Genomic DNA, 18996 nt, shown 5'->3' with positions numbered 1-18996 from the left:
TATAGTTAAGCAAAATTCATGGAAATAACACTAATTAAAATTATCCTTCTATGGCTCTATAAGTTAAATAGATTATTGTACATAATAAAAGTTTACAGTTTATGGTAAATAAGACAATGGAATGATATAGTTCTCTGGTAGTCTGGAGGGTTTTTTGTATTCCAAGCTATTGACTGGATAAAATAGCTAATGACTTTTTGTAACTTGATTCATTTCATATACGCATCCTTCAATAATATATGGCACTACAACATTTAATGCTAATTTTAGAAGGAAAACAATTTCAATTTCTATTGTTTATATACAAATGTGGGCAAAAGTAGGTTAACAGTTGTGAGTACATGAAGCAGTTTATTCTTGAATTGTTATTTATTCTTACATTACATATTTTTTCATATGAACAACTGTAAACCTACTTTTGCTCACCCCTGTATATACTTTATGAATAGAAAATATAAAATAATGTGTAAAGTTCAAAGTGTATATCAAATAGACAGCATAATAAAACTAGCAGAATTCCATTGTTTTTGTTCTTGGAAATTTTATTAGAAATATATAACCCCCTACTTTGTCTTTTTTATTATATTGTTGTTCTTTATTATAATAATCTTATGTTTATGGATCTAAACATTTCCTTAGCCCACTAGTATTGTCAAAAATGATTCTGCATTGTGTTATATCTATATATCCTAATGTAACGCGATATTGGTATATTATTTGTAAGGTTGAAAGGGCCTTTTAGTTCTATTTAATGGAGGAGTCAAGGGATACAGAATTATAACTTTGTGCTTGCTCATGACACAGATACTAATTTAAATTGAATAATATATTTAAAAACCCATAACATTTTATTCTATTTAAAAGTATGTAATATACGACCTAAATTTTATATGAGTTTAGAAGGCATGATTTTCTCCGAAGAAATGTGTAACATGAGCATTTTTTTTTGCTTTCTGTCTGCTTTTCTGTATAAAGTTCCCAAATATTAAATTTCTATTCTCAAAATGATCTAGTTCTTTTAGAAGGGTTGTAATGATTGCATATATATATAGATTGACTTACTCATAAGTAGGCGTGTGTTTTAGGCTATGAGCCTCATCCAGATGCAGTTTAGTCTTTTCTGAGTTTCTCCTTTTTTTCATATCCCACATTTAGTCCACGAAGCAAATGTTAGTTCTGTTTTCAAAATACATCCAGAATTTGACCACTTTTCACTTCCTCCTTTACGTTAATTCATACCACCATCATCTCTTGTCTAGGTTATTGTTATGCCCTCTTAACTGGTCTCTTGCTCCCACTGTTGCTCTTTCTTTCTATTCTGTACATAGCAGTTGTTGGAGGAATCCTTTCAAAACAAAGTCAAATTGTGTTACTTCAGTGCTCTGGCTTCTGAGAATAAAATTCTAAATTATTTCCATTGTTTATAAGGCCTTCCACAATTTGGCCCTATTTACCTCTTTGATACTGCTCTCCTTGCTCATGCCCTTCCAACCACATTGATCTTTCAATCCAGTTTTCTGGCATTGCCTATCTGCTATCCTGACATCCTCCCCACTTTGTCAGTTTCTCTATCAGTCTGTCTAGTAGTTCAAAACAATGTCGGTCATATCACATGAACTGATTTGGTCAAGGTTATCCAATGAGAAAATTACTGCAAGACTTTAGAAAAAGATCAAGCCTTTTTCTTTTACTGATCTCATATTCTTTCAGTTATATCTAAGTATAGAAAAATTATTATATTTGACAGTTAAAAAGTTGGTAACATTTTTTAAGTGTTCATCTTGCTATTAGTAAAGGATCATTGTTTAGTGCCCCTCCCCCCCATAATTTCAAGATGACTTCTAGTAAAATGCGTTCTTCTTACTGCAACTATGTGAGGGGATTGAGGTCATGCCCCCTCATATATGTAGTTAATTATTTCTTGCTCTATTTTTCCTGTACAGAGCCTTTCATCCTACTATAAAGGAGGATTTGAACAGAAAATGAGTAGGCGAGAAGCTAGTCTTATTTTGGGTGTAAGGTAAGTGTGCTACATAAGTATTATTTTGTTTGTGCCCAAGCTTATATTTAAAAAGGAGAAAATGTTACAGTAAAGTTATTCTTATATTTTAAATTATGAATAGGAAGCAAAGGAGAAAATACCAAGTTTTTACACTTTAAAATCTCTAAGAGAAAATCTCACACTCCTAAAAAAAATCAGGCAAAGTTGTAATGTGTCTTTATTCTGTAACAATGAGCTATTATATTTCTTCCTTTTCATTTAAAAAAAAAAAAATGATTTGAGAGAGAGAGAGGAAGGGGGGGGGGCAGTGAGAGAATAAGAGAAACATTGATTTGTTGTTCCACTTATTGATACATTAGTTGGTTGTTTCTTGTATGTGCGCTGACTGGGGATTGAACCCACAACCTTGACATATTGCGACAGTACTCTAACCAACCTAGCCACCTGGCCAGTGCTCAGGAGCTATTATATTTCAATATTAAAGTTTAAAAGCAGTTATAATAATATCCCTCATTATGATACTGAGTTTCTGGATTCAGTTTTATAATTTGATGTGTATCATATTTTCTATTATAATATGGGCTCTGTTTCACAATTATTTTCTAGTTCTGCAATTTGACATTTAGCATATTTTCTTATACTTGTTTCACCTTTTATCCATTTACTAGAGGCCCGGTGCACGAATTTGTGCACCCAGTGGGGTCCCTTGGCCTGGCCTGCGCCATCTTGCAATCCTGGACCCCTTGGGGGATGTCAGACTGCCAGTTTTGGCCCAATCCCCGCAGGCCAGGCTGAGGGACCCCACTGGTACACGAATCCATGCACCGGGCCTCTAGTATGCATATAAGATTTTTGGTTAATCTCTTCCCGCCCTCCCCCCTCCCCCTTCCCTCTGAGATTCATCCATCTGTTCCACATTTCCGTGCCTGTGCATTGAGCATCTGCCCCCTAGTGGTCAGTGTGCATCATAGCTAGTGGTCAAACGGTCACTTAGGCCAATAAGTGCGCATCATAGCTAGTGGTCAAACGGTCACTTAGGTCAATATATATATTTTCTAACTTTGGTCAGAGAGAAAGTTAATGATATTGTATGATTGCTGTGTGATATCATTTAACACTTAAAGTTAAGAATACTTTCCCTACCATAGATTTACCACTAGTTATATTCAATTTTTTGTTGTTGTTAATCCTCACCTGAGGATTTTTTTTCCCATGTCTTTTCAGTGAGAATGGGAGGGAGGAAAGACAGGGGAGAGAGAAAGAGAAACATTGATTTGAGAGAGACACATCAAAAGGGGATGGGGAATGAACCCATAACCCAGGCACATGCCCTTGACTGGGAATCCAACCCGAGACCCTATGGTGCATGGGCCGATGCTCCAACCACTGAGCAACACCAGCCAGGGATATATTTAAATTTTTATCTGATGTTCCTTTAGAGCCTTTTAAAATTTGGGAGTTGGCTGTAGTATAATACGTCACATACAACAAATCTCCTGGTGATTTAATCAACATAATTAAGCAAATAGATCTTAAAGTCTTATGTTGGTGCAGTTTTTTAAAATCTCTTATACACTAGCAGATTTTTAAGGCCAAAACATTTTATTGTTTCTTATGACTTAACAAGAAAAACAAAAATGGGGAGAGAGAAAATAAAAATAGATCAATTTAGCTTGGTACTTTATTAAAATACTAGAGGCCTGGTGCATGAAATTTGTGCACAGGGGTGTCCCCTCAGCCCAGCCTGCACCCTCTCCAGTCTGGGACCCCTTGGGATCGGGCCTAAACCAGCAGTCGGACATCCCTCTCACAGTCCGGGACTACTGGCTCCTAACTGCTCATCTGCCTGCCTCCCTGATTGCCCCTAACTGTCCCCCCTGCTGGCCTGGTCACACCCAACTGAGCCCCTGCCAGCCTGGTCACCCCACGTAGCCTGCTGCCCAGTTGTTTGGTCGTCCCTCACTAACCCCCTGCCGGCCTGGTCGCCCCACGTAGCCTGCTGCTCAGTCATTTGGTCGTCCCTCACTAACCCCCTAACTCCCCTGCCGGCCTGGTCGCCCCACACAGCCTGTTCAGTTGTCCATTCAGTTGTTTTGGTTGTGACAGTTGCTTAGGCTTTTATTTATATAGACAAGAAGAGATGAGATCTCTCCTTATCTGAGAATAGAAAAATTATTTTAAATAGGGGAACCAAATTAGAAAGTTACTTATATTGCTTACTATATCTTGCTTTACTATTATTCAGAATAGCATTGTAATTTTTCTTGCATTTTTATTGGGCCCCTATAACATCCCATTCATAGTCTTGAAATGCACCTATGAAATGTTTTATAAATACATTATAAAACCAAACACAAAGGTTTTTGAGAATCCTATATAATAAAAGTAATATGCAAATTGACCATCACACCAAGACACAAGATGGCCACCCCCAAGTGGTCAAAGATTGCTGCCCCATGTGGACACAAGATGGCCACCACAAAATGACCTGCAGGGGAGGGAAGTTATGGGAAGTTAGGGGTGACCAGGCCAGCAGAGGAGGGCAGTTGGGGGTGACCAGGCCAGCAGAGGAGGGCAATTGGGGGGATCTAATAAAAGAGTAATATGCAAATTGACCATCACACCAAGACACAAGATGGCTGCATGTGGACACAAGGTGGCCGCCACAAGATGGCCGCCACAAGATGGCCTGCAGGGGAGGGCAGTTGGGGGTGACCACCAGCAGAGGAGGGCAGTTGGGGGAGACCAGGCCAGCAAGGGAGGGCAGTTAGGGGGACCAGGCCTGCAGAGGAGGACAGTTGGTGGGGGACCAGGCCTGCAGGGGAGGACAGTTGGGAGGGACCCAGTCCTGCAGGGAAGGGCCGTTTTGGAGGACCAGGCCTTCAGGGGAGGGCAGTTTGGGGGGGGGACCCGGTCCTGCAGGGGAGGGCAGTTTGGGGGGGGACTCAGTCCTGCAGGGGAGGGCAGTTGGAGGGGACCAGGCCTTGCAGGGGAGGGCAGTTGGGAGCCAGCAGTCCTGGATTGTGAGAGGGATGTCCGACATCCCTCAAGGGGTCCCAGATTGGAGAGGGTGCAGGCTGGGCTGAGGGACACCCTCCCCCTGTGCACAAATTTTGTGCACCAGGCCTATAGTATCATATATCATTTAAGGCACTCGTATTGTTAGGACAGAAAACTGGAAGTTGACTTAAAGTACATTAGGTACATGGTTATAAAGTTTTATCCATTGAACTGGAAGTTGTACAGAATTTCACAAGGAAAATTCAGTGGTTAAGAACACAGACTCTGATAACAAGTGACTCTGGGTACGAGTATCAGTTTTACCATGTACTAGGTGTGTGACCTCAATTTTATCATCTGGAAAATAGAGGTTCTATTAGTGTCTACTGCATACAGTTGTGCAAATTAATACACATGAAAATTTTAACATATTCATGGCAATTAGTAACTACCCAATAAATGCCAGTGAGGCAAAACAGATTCTTATCGTGGTCAAATTATATTTAGTTTTTCTGTACTTTAGTCTCTTCATTTTTTAAATGTTTTTATCTATTTTTAGAAAGAGAGGAAGGGAGAGGGATAAAGAGATAGAAACATTGATGAGAGAGAAACATCATCGATCACCTGCCTCCAGCATATCCCCCACTGGGGATTGAGTCCACAACCCTGGCTTGTGCCCTGACTGGGGATTGAACCAGCAACCTCTTGGTTCATGGGTTGACTGCTCAACCACTGAACCACACTGGCCGGACTCTTCATTCTTGAATTGGAATTAATATTGGAATTAATAATATGTAGCCTTATTAGAATAATATTAAGTGATATGATGATATGTTTTTATTTATTTATTTATAATATGTTTTTTATTGATGATACTTTTTTATAAAAGTATTTACCAAATAACAGGTGCTGAATAAATGTTGGCTCCTCTTTCTTCCCATTTCCATCATGAATACAGAAGCTAAATATTAACCGTTAAATAGAAAGGTAAAACTTATTTGGTTCCCTCTAGCCCTTTCATTCAGGCAATGCTGATTTTGAGAAGATTTTCAAGATGTAATTACAATGCCATTTTTTCTGGTCAGTGAATCTAAACTACTTAGACTATATAACCAAGTAGGTAAAGGCAAAATGGAGTTGACTCTGTTGACTTATTTAAAAAATACTGTGTGCTACAAATGATTTTGTACATTCTTACGAAACCTAAAATATTTTACTGTCCAGGAAAACTGTTACTACACCTGGTGTTTTGTGAAATTATGCACATTTATGACTTTCAAACTTTCTAAAAGCTTCTGTGAAACTCTGTTTAAATGTTGTTCAAAGGAAAAAGATGAAACCAGATTCTACTCCATTTGCTGCAGGCTTAGGGAATACCTCAGTTCCACTGCACAGCCGCACTCCCAGTAGAGTGTGTTCCAGGGAGCCCAATTTGAAATGGCTGATCTAGGCAACATGGTATTTAAAGTTACATTTTCAGTTTCATGGTGAAATTGTCTACACTGGAGATACATCAGAGCTATATTTCATTTTTTTAAAAAATTTCTTTATTGATTAAGGTATCACATATTTGTCCTCGTCCCCCCATTCCCATCCCACACCCCTCCCCACACATGCTCCCACCCCCCTGTTGTCCCCCTGAGATTAGGCTCATATGCCTGCACACAAGTCCTTTGGTTGATCTCCCCCTTTACCCCCACCCTTCCCTACCCTTCCCCCGAGGCCCAACAGTCTGATCCATGCCTTCTTGTTTCTGGGTCTGTTCTTGTTCATCAGTCTATGTTGTTCACATTTCATTTTTATACTATGTTTAAGAACTAGGATTCTCCCCCTAGCTGGTTTGGCTCAGTGAATAGAGCATTGGCCTGCAGACTGAAGGGTTCCGGATTCAATTCTGATCAAGAACACATGCCCGGGTTGTGAGCTCGTTCCCCAGTAGGGGACGTGCAGAGGCAGGCAATCAGTGATTCTCATCATTGATGTTTCTAGTTCTCTCTCCCTTTCCCTTCCTCTCTGAAATCAACAAAAACAATAACAAAATAAATAAATAAATATAAATATGTATGTATGTGTGTATATATATGTATGTATATCCTATATAATAAAAGGCTAATATGCAAATCGACCGAACAGTGGAACGACCGGTTGCTATGACGCACACTGACCACCAGGGGGCAGACACTCAACGCAGGAGCTGCCCCTGGTGGTCAATGCGCTCCCATAGGGGGAGCGCTGCTCATCCAGAAGCCAGACTCACGGCTGGCTAATGCAGTGGTGGTGGCGGGGAGCGGGCTGAAACTGTCAGTTGGACATCCCCCAAGGGCTCCTGGACTGCAAGAGGGCACAGGCCAGGCTGAGGAACCTCCCCTCCACCCCCGAGTGCATGAATTTCATGCACCGGGCCTCTAGTATATATATTAAAAGCCTAAAGGCAGGCAGACATACCTGAGGGATCCTGGACTGTGAGAGCATGCAGGCTGGGCTGAGGGTCTCCCCCCTCCCAATGCACAAATTTTGGGCACCGGGCCTCTAATCTATATAGCAACCATCGCAACTGAACAGGCAACCAGGCCAGCAGAGGGTGGCAATGAGGGGCGACCAGGCTGGTTGGGGGGCAGTTGGGGGTGACCAGGCTGGCAGGTGGGTTCAGTAAGGAGTGACCAGGCCGGCGGGGGAGGAGGAGTTAGGGGCGACCAGGCTAGCAGCGGGGGCAGTTAGGGGTGATCTGGCAGGCAGGCAGGTGTACAGTTAGGAGCCAGTGGTCCCGGATTGTGAGAAGGATGTCCGACTGCCGGTTTAGGCCCGATCCCACAGGCAGTCGGACATCCCCTGAGGGGTCCTGGATTGGAGAGGGTGCAGGCTGGGCTGAGGAGGACCCCCCACCCCTGTGCATGAATTTCGTGTACCGGGCCTCTACTATAAAATAAAGAACTAGGATTCTCCCATCTTGTTTAATCTTTATAACAACAGGCACATGTATTAAGGTCCTAGGGACTTAAAGAAAAGGGGATAAACCTTGCACACAAAGGATACTACTTTCTTCATCCCAAAGCTAACCACTAGGAGTCTGATCACAATTTTCTTAAAGGTAGAATGTTTTGAATGACCATATTTGTGCATATGAACTTTCCACTGACTTCAATCTAGTTCATTGGTTGGTGGACCTTAGTGTACGTAATGCTTATGGAATTTTATATACAAACCCACATGCATTGTTATTATAGGCAATCCAAATGATTTTCAAGGATAATTTTGACAGAAGTGCTACATATTGTCTTATTTGTTCAATTAAAGCTTAATATCCAGAATAAGGTGCAACTTACCATATATACTTCCTCCCAAAAAATGCGTACAATGAAAATTTGAATGAGTAGTCTGCATTTGATTAGCTTTATAAAATAAGGTTTTTAAAGCTTCCCTTTTTTCATTTTAAGATTTCCTACAGTACAATAATCTTTTAAAATGCTCATATTTACTAATACAGAGCCTTTATTCTTTCAAGGACTTGAACTTTTTTACTGCCATTTATTTACAATTGGAGGGTGGTATAAAATGCGTTAAGCACCTATTGCACATTTAATACTAGATAGTATTTTAAGATCTGCCCTTCAGTAGTTTAGTGTCTACTTAAGGAGACATGTCAAATATATACACAAAACTAGGAAACATAACTAATATAGGAAAGAAGTGTTATAGAGCAAAAGGGGGGGAAATTATAAATGTAGATTAGATATAGTAAACTAAATCATATTAGAATTTTTCACAATAACATCTTTTTTATTCTTGATAGGCAATTAAACAATAAAGTGTTCATTGTCCTGGTACAATGTTAATGATTTTTCTCTCAAAATTTGGTAGTCTTTGTCTGGGGAGGACTCTTCTCTACAAACCAAAAGTAAGTTTGAAATGGTCCCTAAAAGACTTCTACAAACAGCCAAAAGGAATACCCATAAGCCTTTATACTAAAATACTTATTACTTATTTGTTATTTATTAACATTTTTAAAGTACCCCCATCCCCAGTTTTACTGAGATATAATTGGCATATAACGTTGTACATTACTTTAAGGCAGTGATAGGCAACCTTTTGAGCTTGGTGTGTCAAACTTCGCCAAAAAACTGAGCATAACTCGGGTAGTGTGTCACTTTGAGGAAAAAACATTATTTCACAAATGTTTCATCCTCAGGAGTAGCAAATGTTTCATCCTCAGCATGCGCCCGCCTCAGCGGCTGCCTCAGCGGCTGCGTGTCATCAGAAATGGCTACGCGTGTCAGTGCTGACACGCGTGTCATAGGTTCGCCATCACTGCTTTAAAGTGTACAACATAATGATTTGATATTCTCTATAATAATAAAAGTGTAATATGCTAATTAGACCAAACGTCCTTCCTTCGGACGTCCTTCCTTCCGGACAAAGCCGCATCAGGCAGAGGCCGAGGCAGAGGCAAAAGAGGCCCCCAGCCATGGTGACGGCAGGTGGGGGCCGAGGTAGATGCGGCCGCTGCGGCAACGGGGCCAAGGCCCTTGCACGAATTTCGTGCAGTGGGCCTCTAGTATATAATAAAAGCCTAATATGCTAAGTCTCTGACCGTTCAACCGTTCAACCAGTCGCTATGATGCACACTGACCACCAGAGGGCAGATGCTCCGACCAGTAGGTTAGCTTGCTGCTGGGGTCCGGCCAATCGGGACTGGGTGAGACGGGCTGGACACACCTTGGAGCCCTCCCGCGGTCCCTCCCTGGCCCCTATTGGCCCCAATCAGGCCTGGTCTGGACACACCCTGGAGCCCTCCCACCGTTCCTCCCCAGCCCTGATCATACACTGGTGGGGTCCCTTGGCCTGGCCTGCTATCTCTTGCAATCCAGTACTCATTGGGGGTTGTCGGAGAGCTGGTTTTGGCCCCATCCCCACAGGCCAGGCCAAGGGACCCCACCCCACCAGTGTATGAATCCTTGCACCGGGCCTCTAGTATGTATATATTGCAAAATGATTACCACAGTAAGTTTAGTTAACATCCTTCAATTCATATAGTTACAGTGTTGTTTTTTTCCTTGTAATGAGAACTTTTAAGATGTACTCTCTTAGGAACTTAGAAATATATAAACAGTATTGTTAACTAGTCACCATGCCATACATTCCATCCCTGGGACTTACTTATCTTATAACTAGAATATGTACCATTTCATCCATACTCCCCCACCTCTGGCTTCTACCACTCTGTTCTCTGTTTCTGTAAGTTCATCTTTTTTAGATTCCACAAAAAAGTGAGATCATACACAGTATTTATCTTTCTCTGTCTGACTTGTTTCACTTAGTATAATGTCCTCAAGGTCCATCTCATGTTGTCACAAATGGTAAGATTTCCTTTTTATGACTGAGTAATATTTCATTTTACATATATACAGAAGTGGAATTGCTGGATCACATGGTAGTTTTATGTTTAATTTTTTGAGGTACCACCATTCCTTTTCCATAGTGGTTGTACCAATTAACATTTCCACTAACAGTGTACAGGGGTTTCGTTATCTCCACATTCATTCCAACACTTGTTATTTCTTGTTTTGTTTTTTTAATGATGATGTGAGGTGTGATATCTCATGGTGGTTTTGATTTTCATTTCCCTGATGATTAGTGATGTTGAGTATCTTTCATGTACTTGTTGGCTGTTTATCTGTATGTCTTCTTTGGGAAAAATGTCTGTTCAGGTCCTCTGCCATTTTTTAATTGGCATGTTTTTCTGAAATTTAGTTTTATAAAGTTCTTTAAATATTTTGAATATTCACCCCTTACTGGGTGTATGATTTGCAAATACCTTCTCCCATTCAGTAGATTTTCTTTTTATTTGTTGATGGTTTCCTTTGCTGTGAAAAAACTTTTTAGTTGGTTCTAATCCCATTTGTTTGTTTTTGCTTTTGTTCTTTCTTAAGGAGATTGATCCAAAAAATATAGCTAAGACTGATATCAAAGAGTTTACTACCTGTTTTTTTCTAGAAGTTCTGTGGTTTCAATGCTTATGTTTAAGTCTTTAATCCATTTGAATTTATTTTTGTAAATGGTATAAGATAGCAATCTATTTTTATTCTTTTGCATATAGCTGTCAAAGACTGTCTTTCCCCATTGGATATTCTTGCCTCTTTTGTTATGGATTAGTTGACCACATATCTATGGGTTTACTTCTGGTCTCTCTATCCTATTCCTGATCTATGTCTGTTTTCAATTACAGTTGGCATTCAGTGTTATTTTATATTAGTTTCAGGTGTACAGCATAGTGGTTAGACATTTATTTAATTTACCAAGTGATCTTCTAATAAGTTTACTACTCACCTGGCACTATGCATATTTATTACAATATTATTGACTATATTCTCTATGCTGTACTTTACATTCCTATGACTATTTTGTAACTACCAATTTGTACTTCTTAATCTCTTCACCTTTTTGGATGTAATCTCATTTGATTACTTTTTCTTTTGTTTCCCTTGCCTGGGGAGGTATATCAGAAAAAATATTACTAAGATCCATGTCAGAGAGTTTACTACCTGTGTTTTCTTCTAGGAGTTTTATGGTTTTGGGTCTTACATTTATGTCTTTAATTCATTTTGAGTTTATTCTTATATATGGTTTAAGAAGGTGTTCTAGTTTCATTTTTTTATGTATCTGTCTAATTTTCCCAGTACCATTTATTCAATAGACTGTCTTTACCCCATTTTATATACTTGCCTCTTTTGTCATCTATTGATTGACCATATAAGCATGGGTTTATTTCTGAGCTCTCTATTCTGTTCCATTGATCTACATGTCTGTTTTTATGCCAATACCATGCTATTTTAGTCACTAGAGTATTGTAGTATAGTTTGATATCAGGAAGTGTGATACCTTCAACTTTGTTTTTATTTCTCAAGATGGCTGTGTCTGTTCAGGGTCTTTTGTTATTCCATATAAATTTTAGTATTTGTCCTGGTTTGGTGAAAAATGCCGTTGCTGTTTTAATAGATATCACATTGAATCTATAGATTGCTTTGGCTAGTATGGGCACTTTAAAAATGCTACTTTTTCCTATTCATAATGTAAGAAACATGCCTCTGATTTATCTTCATAAAAAGAAACAGCATGTGGCCAGGCAGCTACTGAATTTCTGGAGAGCAAACAGGATGTGGGGATGGGGAGAGGAACACTTGGCTGATAGCACATGTCCTAGGAAGATTCCCCTAGACCCGTGGTCAGCGAACTGCAGCTCTCGAGCCACGTGCGGCTCTTTGGCTCCTTGAGTGTAGCTCTTCCACAAAATACCACGGCCTGGGCGAGTCTATTTTGAAGAAGTGGCGTTAAAAGAAGTTTAAGTTTAAAAAATTTGGCTCTCAAAAGAAATTTCAGTTGTTGTATTGTTGATATTTGGCTCTGTTGACTAATAATTTTGCCGACCACTGCCCTAGACAAAGGGAGGTGGAGGCAACTAGAAAAGGCCCCAGCCCATATTTTCAATAACCAATGGGAGACAGCAAGACCTAGGCAACCTATTAGGAAGTAGGTAACTAAATAGTACTCAGCCAATGAGGAATTGGAAGAGGGTCTAAATAAATAGACTATGTTCCCTGCCCCACGTGTGTTCCTGTACAATGGTCACCCACTCTTGAGTGTTATTAAGTCTCATTTTCGCCATGCTTCTGTTAACTTGTCAATCATTTGAAATTTGGAGAGGTGAGCCATTTCTCACAATTAGTATGGTATATAATTCCATTTATTTGTATCTTCAATGTCTTACAATATTCCAAGTATTCCAGGTATTTTACATCTTTGGTTAAATTTACTACTAGGTATTTTATTTTTTGATGTAATTATAAATGGATTGTTTTCTTAATTTCTCTTTCTGATAGGTTAACATATAGTTCATGTATATAAATGAAACCTATTTTTTTAAAATAAATCTTTATTGTTCATATTATTACAATTGTTTCTCCTTTTTCCCCCCCATATCTCCCCATCACCCGGTTCCCTCCCCCCGTTGTCCTTATCCATAGGTGTATGATTTTCGTCCAGTCTCTTCCCATACCCCCCACACAGACACCCCTTTCCCCCTGAGAATTATCAATCCACTCCCATTCTATGCCTCTGATTCTATTATGTTCACCAGTTTATTCTGTTCCTCAGATTTTTAATTCACTTGATTTTTAGGATTACTTGTTGATAGATATGTATTTGTTGTTCATAATTTTTATCTTTACTTTTTTCTTCTTTTTCCTCTTTTTAAAGAATAGCTTTCAGCATTTGATATAATACTGGTTTGGTGGTGATGAACTCCTTTAGCTTTTTCTTATCTGTGAAGCTCTTTATCTGCCCTTCAATTCTGAATGATAACTTTGCTGGGTAGAGTAGTCTTGGTTGTAGGTTCTTGCTATTCATCACTTTGAATATTTCTTGCCATTCCCATCTGGCCTGCATAGTTTCTGTTGAGAAATCAGCTGACAGTCGTATGGGTGCTCCCTTGTAGGTAACTAACTGTTTTTCTCTTGCTGCTTGTAAGATTCTCTCTTTGTCTTTTGCCCTTGGCATTTTAATTATGATGTGTCTTGGTGTGGTCCTCTTTGGATTCCTCTTGTTGGGGGTTCTGTGCGCTTCCTGAACTTGTAAGTCTATTTCTTTCACCAGGTGGGGGAAGTTTTCTGTCATTATTTCTTCAAATAGGTTTTCAGTATCTTGCTCTCTCTCTTCTGGCACCCCAAAAATTCGGATATTGGTACGCTTAAAGCCATCCCGGAGGCTCCTTACTCTATCCTCACACTTTTGGATTCTTCTTTCTTTCCACCTCTCTGGTTGGGTGTTTTTTTCTTCCTCATATTCCAGATCTTTGGTTTGACTCTTTGGGTGCGGTGGTCTACTCTGTATATTCTTTATTTCAGACAGTGTATGCATAATTTCTGACTAGTCCTTTTCCATTTTTTTGGTATTCTCATTTAGGTCCTTGATGGTCTCTTCAAGTTTCTCAGCGGTTTTTAGAAGATTCTTGAGTAACCTTATAAATATGGTTCTGAACACTGTGTTGTCCATTAGTTTGCTTTCATCTATCTCTCCTACTTGTGACATACTTCAATGTCTCCACATTTTGGCTGCCTCCCTGTGTTGATGGAGTGGCTTTGTGTGGTCGGTGACCTATAGGGGCTGGTAGCTCAGCTTCCCCAATCACTCTAGGTGGTCGCTCTTGGTACTCCCCTTTGTGGGCTGAGTGGCAAGTCTTGGTGTAGTTAAAAGCCCCCATTGCTGTTGGTACACTGGGAGGAATTGACCTCTGGTCCAATTGATTGTGAGGACCTGCTGTGTCTATAACGGAATAATTGCTGTGCTGGAGACACAGTAGGGCTTTGGTGCTCACTGAGTCTGCCTCTTGAATGTGTTCCTTATGAGAGTGGTTAAAATCTGGTGTCGTCCACACCGACAGAAAAGTCACTCTCACTCTCTGACCGATGGCCGAGAGTCCTGTAGGCGTCTGGGTCCCCCGCGTGTCCCCAGAAACTGGAGTTCAAAGTGGTTGGGATTGTTGGTATCACTGGTGGGAATTGATCTCCAAGCCAGTTGGCTGTGAGGATCAGCAGTGTCTCCGCTGCAATCCATCACAGGGAGCTGGTGTCTGCTGCGGCCTGGTGCTGGAGCAGACCCCCTGCCATCGATCGCAGGGAGCTGGGGGTTTCTTCAGCCTGGTGCACCAGCAGACCCCCTGTGATTGATCGCCTGGGCAGGGAGCTGGGGGTCTGCTTTCGGCCTGGGCAGGAGGGCACCCCCTGCGATTGATCGCAGGGATCTGGGTTTCCGCTCCTGCCCAAGAGGCTTTCGGTCTGGGCAGGCCTGGGCCGGGTTGAGCCGGTGATCAGAGGGAGCTGGAGAGGCCTGCCCAGGCCTAAAGCTTCGGCCAGAGGCTTTAGGCCTGGGCAGGGCCCAGCCCTCCATTGGTGTGAACTATAGAGGAAACACCTTTTCTGACTGCACATTGGCTAAGCTCCCTGTATGTCACTTGTAATATTCTTAGTAACTTGGGTAATAAGAATCCAAAAAGGTGATCTAGGGTTTTCCACCACACTTCTGGAGAAAAAATGAAGGTCCGCTGCTGGAGGGCTAAGAAATGACATATTCTGCCCTAGCCGGTTTCACTCAGTGGATAATGCCTAGGCCTGCAGACAGCAGGGTCTGGGTTCGATTCTGATCAAGGGCATGTACCTAGGTTGCAGGCTCCTCCCTGGCCGGGGCCCAGATCAGGGCTCATGTAGGAGGCAACCAATGAAAGTGTTCCTCTCACTTTGATGTTTCTCTCTGTCTTTCCCTTTCTCTTCCACATTCTCTAAAAGTCAATGGAAACATATCCTCAGGTGAGGATGAAAAATAAAGAAAGAAATGCATATCCTATGAAAGATACACCTTGAAAATGACTAAAGAAAGTTGTCATTTTTTCTTGGTGAAGGGATTGGAGTCCGTGTTGATGAAAACACCTCGGTGGCTGCGGTGACTAGCAGTGGCTGCAGCAGCGGGGTGATGGGGCTGGTGCCTTCCCCTGATCAGCCCAGTTGTCTCCCACAAAGGGAGGCCAGACTGCGGCTTAGGCCCGCGCCCCATTGGGCGTGGGCCTAAGCCGTCAGTAGGACATCCCCTGAGGGCTCCCAGTATGTGAGAGGGACCCCCGACCCCCAGTGCACGAATTTCGTGCACCGGGCCCCTAAATAAAACTGGTGAAAGTGGACAGCGTTGCCTTGTTCCTGATCCTAAGGAAAGCACTTTTAGCTTTTCTCCATTGAGTATGATATTAGCTGTGGGTTTGTCATATATGGCTTCTTTATGTTGAGGTATGTTCCCTCTATTCTCACTTTGCTAAGAGTTTTCATTATAAGTTGATGCTGTATTATGTCATATTTTTTTTCTGAATCTATTGATATGATCATATTATTTTTATGATTTATTTTGTTGATGTGGTATATAATGCTAATTGATTTGCAGATATTGAACCTGTTGGGAGGTTCTTATTAATATAATTGCATTACTAGTACTAGGTCTATTCATAATCTTTGTTTCTTTATCATTCAGTCTTGGTAGCTTGTTAGTTTCTAAATATTTTAGATTGTCCAATTTGTTGGCATATAATTTTTCATAGTGGTCTCTTATGATCCTTTGTATTTCTGTGGTATTTGTTTAATGTCTCTTTTATTTTTTATTTTATTTTTTTGATTCCTCTTTTTTTCTTGGTGAGTCTAGCTAATGGTTTGTCTATTTTGTTTATCTTTTCAATAAAACAGCTCTTAATTTCACTGGTCTTTTTTGTTGTCTTATTACTCTCTATTTCATTTATTTTCATTCTGATCTTTATTGTTTTCTTCCTTTTACTAACTTTGGACTTAGTTTGTTCCTTTTTTTCAGTTTTTCAAAGTGTAAAGTTAGGTGGTTTATGTGAACTCTTTCTTTCCTCTTAATGTAGTAGTGTATTACTATAAACTTTCCTCTTAGAACTTCCATTTTTATTGGCCTCAAGGTATTTTTTTATTTCTCTTTTGATTTTTTTTCTTTAACTCAAGACATATTTATTTTATTTATAGAAGAATATTTTAAATGCTTATTTAGCAATTGATAGTACACTTTAACATGCTTGGTGAGTTGTTGTTTAACTCGAGGAGGTTAGAAGTAGCAAGTAACTGGCAAGGGATTAAAACAGTGGCAGAATCAAGGATTGACAACTGATAGCAAGGGAGGCAGCGTTCATTCAAAACAGATTGAAGTTAAATGAATAGCATTGTACAACCATTTAGTAGAAGGGCAAGCAATCTTAATTCTTTCTTTGTACCTAATTAATGGTCATGCTAATGCTTTTGAGTCATTTAAGAAATGTTTAATTGGGTTATTTATACTCCATTTTCAAAGTAGGAAGTGTGTGTGTGCATATATATATATATATGTGTATATATATATATATACACACACATATATATATATATATATATATATATATATATATATATATATATATGTATACTAGGAGCCTGTTGCACGAAGTTTCGTGCAACAGACTTTTCCTTCACCTGGCTGCCAGCACCAGTTATCCGCCAGCAGCAGTTTTCCTCTGGCCACCCGCCGATCAGAGCGCCTCTCGCCAGCACGATCGGCCACCCCGAGAGGAACTCCGATCAGGAGGCGCTCCGATTGGGCGGGTGGCCAGAGGAAAACTGCTGCTAGCGGAAAACTGGTGCCAGCAGCCACGCAGTCGGCCACCCCGAGTTCCGCCACCAGCGTCTTCCGCAGCAGCGACTTAAGCAGTGCCGGCTGTTTAAGCTGGCGGGAGGAGTGGGGGTCGGGGACTCGCGAGACCCCGTCCCCCGCTCCTACCGCTAGCCAATCGGCCACCCTGAGTCCCGCCCCCAGCGCCTCCAGCCAGCCCAATCGTGGGCGTAGCGGAGTGATGGTAATTTGCATATTACCATTTTATTAGGTATGATATATATACATATATATATGTATATATATATATTTATTAGCATCCTTTATATTCATAACTAGTGACCCAGTGCACAGATTTGTGCACATTGAAAGGAAATTAATTAGAAGAAAGGTTTGTGTGGTAATTACATTACTGCAAAAAAATTACATGTCAAAATCCTACCTAATAGCCGAGACCGGTTTGGCTCAGTGGATAGAGCGTCGGCCTGCGGACTCAAGGGTCCCGGGTTCGATTCCGGTCGAGGGCATGTACCTTGGTTGTGGGCACATCCCCGGTGGGGGGTGTGCAGGAGGCAGCTGGTCGATGTTTCTCTCTCATCGATGTTTCTGACTCTCTATCCCTCTCTCTTCCTCTCTGTAAAGAATCAATAAAATAAAAAAAAAAAAATCCTACCTAATAATAGACAAATATGCAAATTGACCATACCTCTGATACACCATAAGCCACGCCCACAAGCCACACCCACTATCCAATCAGAGCGAGTATGCAAATTAACCCAACCAAGATGGCTACAGCCACAGAGAGCAAGGTTTCCTAGGTAACAGAGGAAGCCAAGCCTTCCGCCTGCCCTTGCCAGGTCTAAGTCTCCACTCAAGCTACAAAGTTTCAATTATAGAAGGTTAACAAATTCATACAGAAATGGTGGCAGAATGGAGCTTGAGAGAGCAGGCCAGGGTTGCCCCCGGCAACAGGGGAAGCAAAGCTTTCTGCACACCCTGGCCGGGCCCACCTGCTTATGGCAACAAAGTTTCAATTATAACTCCAACAGAAATGGCTGCCAGCCGCGGAGGGAGCCCCAGGCTTGGCTCCGCTCGAGGCTACAAAGTTTCAATTGTAGAAGAAAAATAAATTCCAGATACCAGGGCCTCCACTTGGGTTGCCAGGGGGCGTGGTCGGCCTGCAAACCACCTCAGGCCCCTCGCTCAGGGCACCCCATGCCCCAAGGGAACCCCACCCTGATCAGGGACACTCTTCAGGGAAAACCAGCTGGCCCCCACCCCTGTACCAGGCCTCTATTCTATCTAATAAAAGAGTAATATGCAGATTGATCATCACTGCAACACACAATATAGGTGCCCCCATGTGGTCAAAGATCCTGCCCCCATGTGGACACAAGATGGCCACCACAAGATGGCCAGCAGGAGAGGGCAGTTAGGAGGCACCCGGCCTGCAAGGGAGGGCAGTTGAGAAGGACCAGGCCTGCAAGGGAGGGCAGTTGGAGGTGATCAACCCTGCAGGAGAGGGCAGTTAGGGGTGACCAGGCCGGCAGAGGAGGGAAGTTGGAGGCAAACAGGCTGGCAGCAGAGTGGTTAGGGGGTGATCAGGCTGGCAGGCAGAAGCGGATAGGGGCAATCAGGAAGGCAGGCAGGCAAGCAGTTGGGAGCCAGCAGTCCTGGACTGTGAGAGGGATCCCAGATTGGAGAGGGTACAGGCTGGGCTGAGGGACAGCCCCCCTCCGTGCACGAATTTCATGCACCGGGCCTCTAGTAGTATTATAATATAGTATTATAAAATTAAAACATGCATT

General features: G+C 41.6%; 1 protein-coding gene across 2 annotated transcripts in view; it reads left to right on the top strand.

Moving 5' to 3' along the window:
• DNAJC15 (DnaJ heat shock protein family (Hsp40) member C15) overlaps positions 1 to 18996 on the top strand; it is a 73989-nt gene that overhangs the window by 38185 nt on the left and 16808 nt on the right. For both annotated transcript variants that reach the window (XM_028151567.2, XM_008145550.3), the window contains exon 4: positions 1944 to 2020. In XM_028151567.2, the coding sequence (XP_028007368.2) occupies positions 1944 to 2020 (77 nt within the window). The remainder of the gene's footprint in view (positions 1 to 1943; positions 2021 to 18996) is intronic.

Source organism: Eptesicus fuscus, chromosome 8, assembly GCF_027574615.1.
Source record: "Eptesicus fuscus isolate TK198812 chromosome 8, DD_ASM_mEF_20220401, whole genome shotgun sequence".
In the NCBI taxonomy this organism is placed as follows: domain Eukaryota; kingdom Metazoa; phylum Chordata; class Mammalia; order Chiroptera; family Vespertilionidae; genus Eptesicus; species Eptesicus fuscus.
This window is presented reverse-complemented; position numbering and strand designations above follow the sequence as displayed.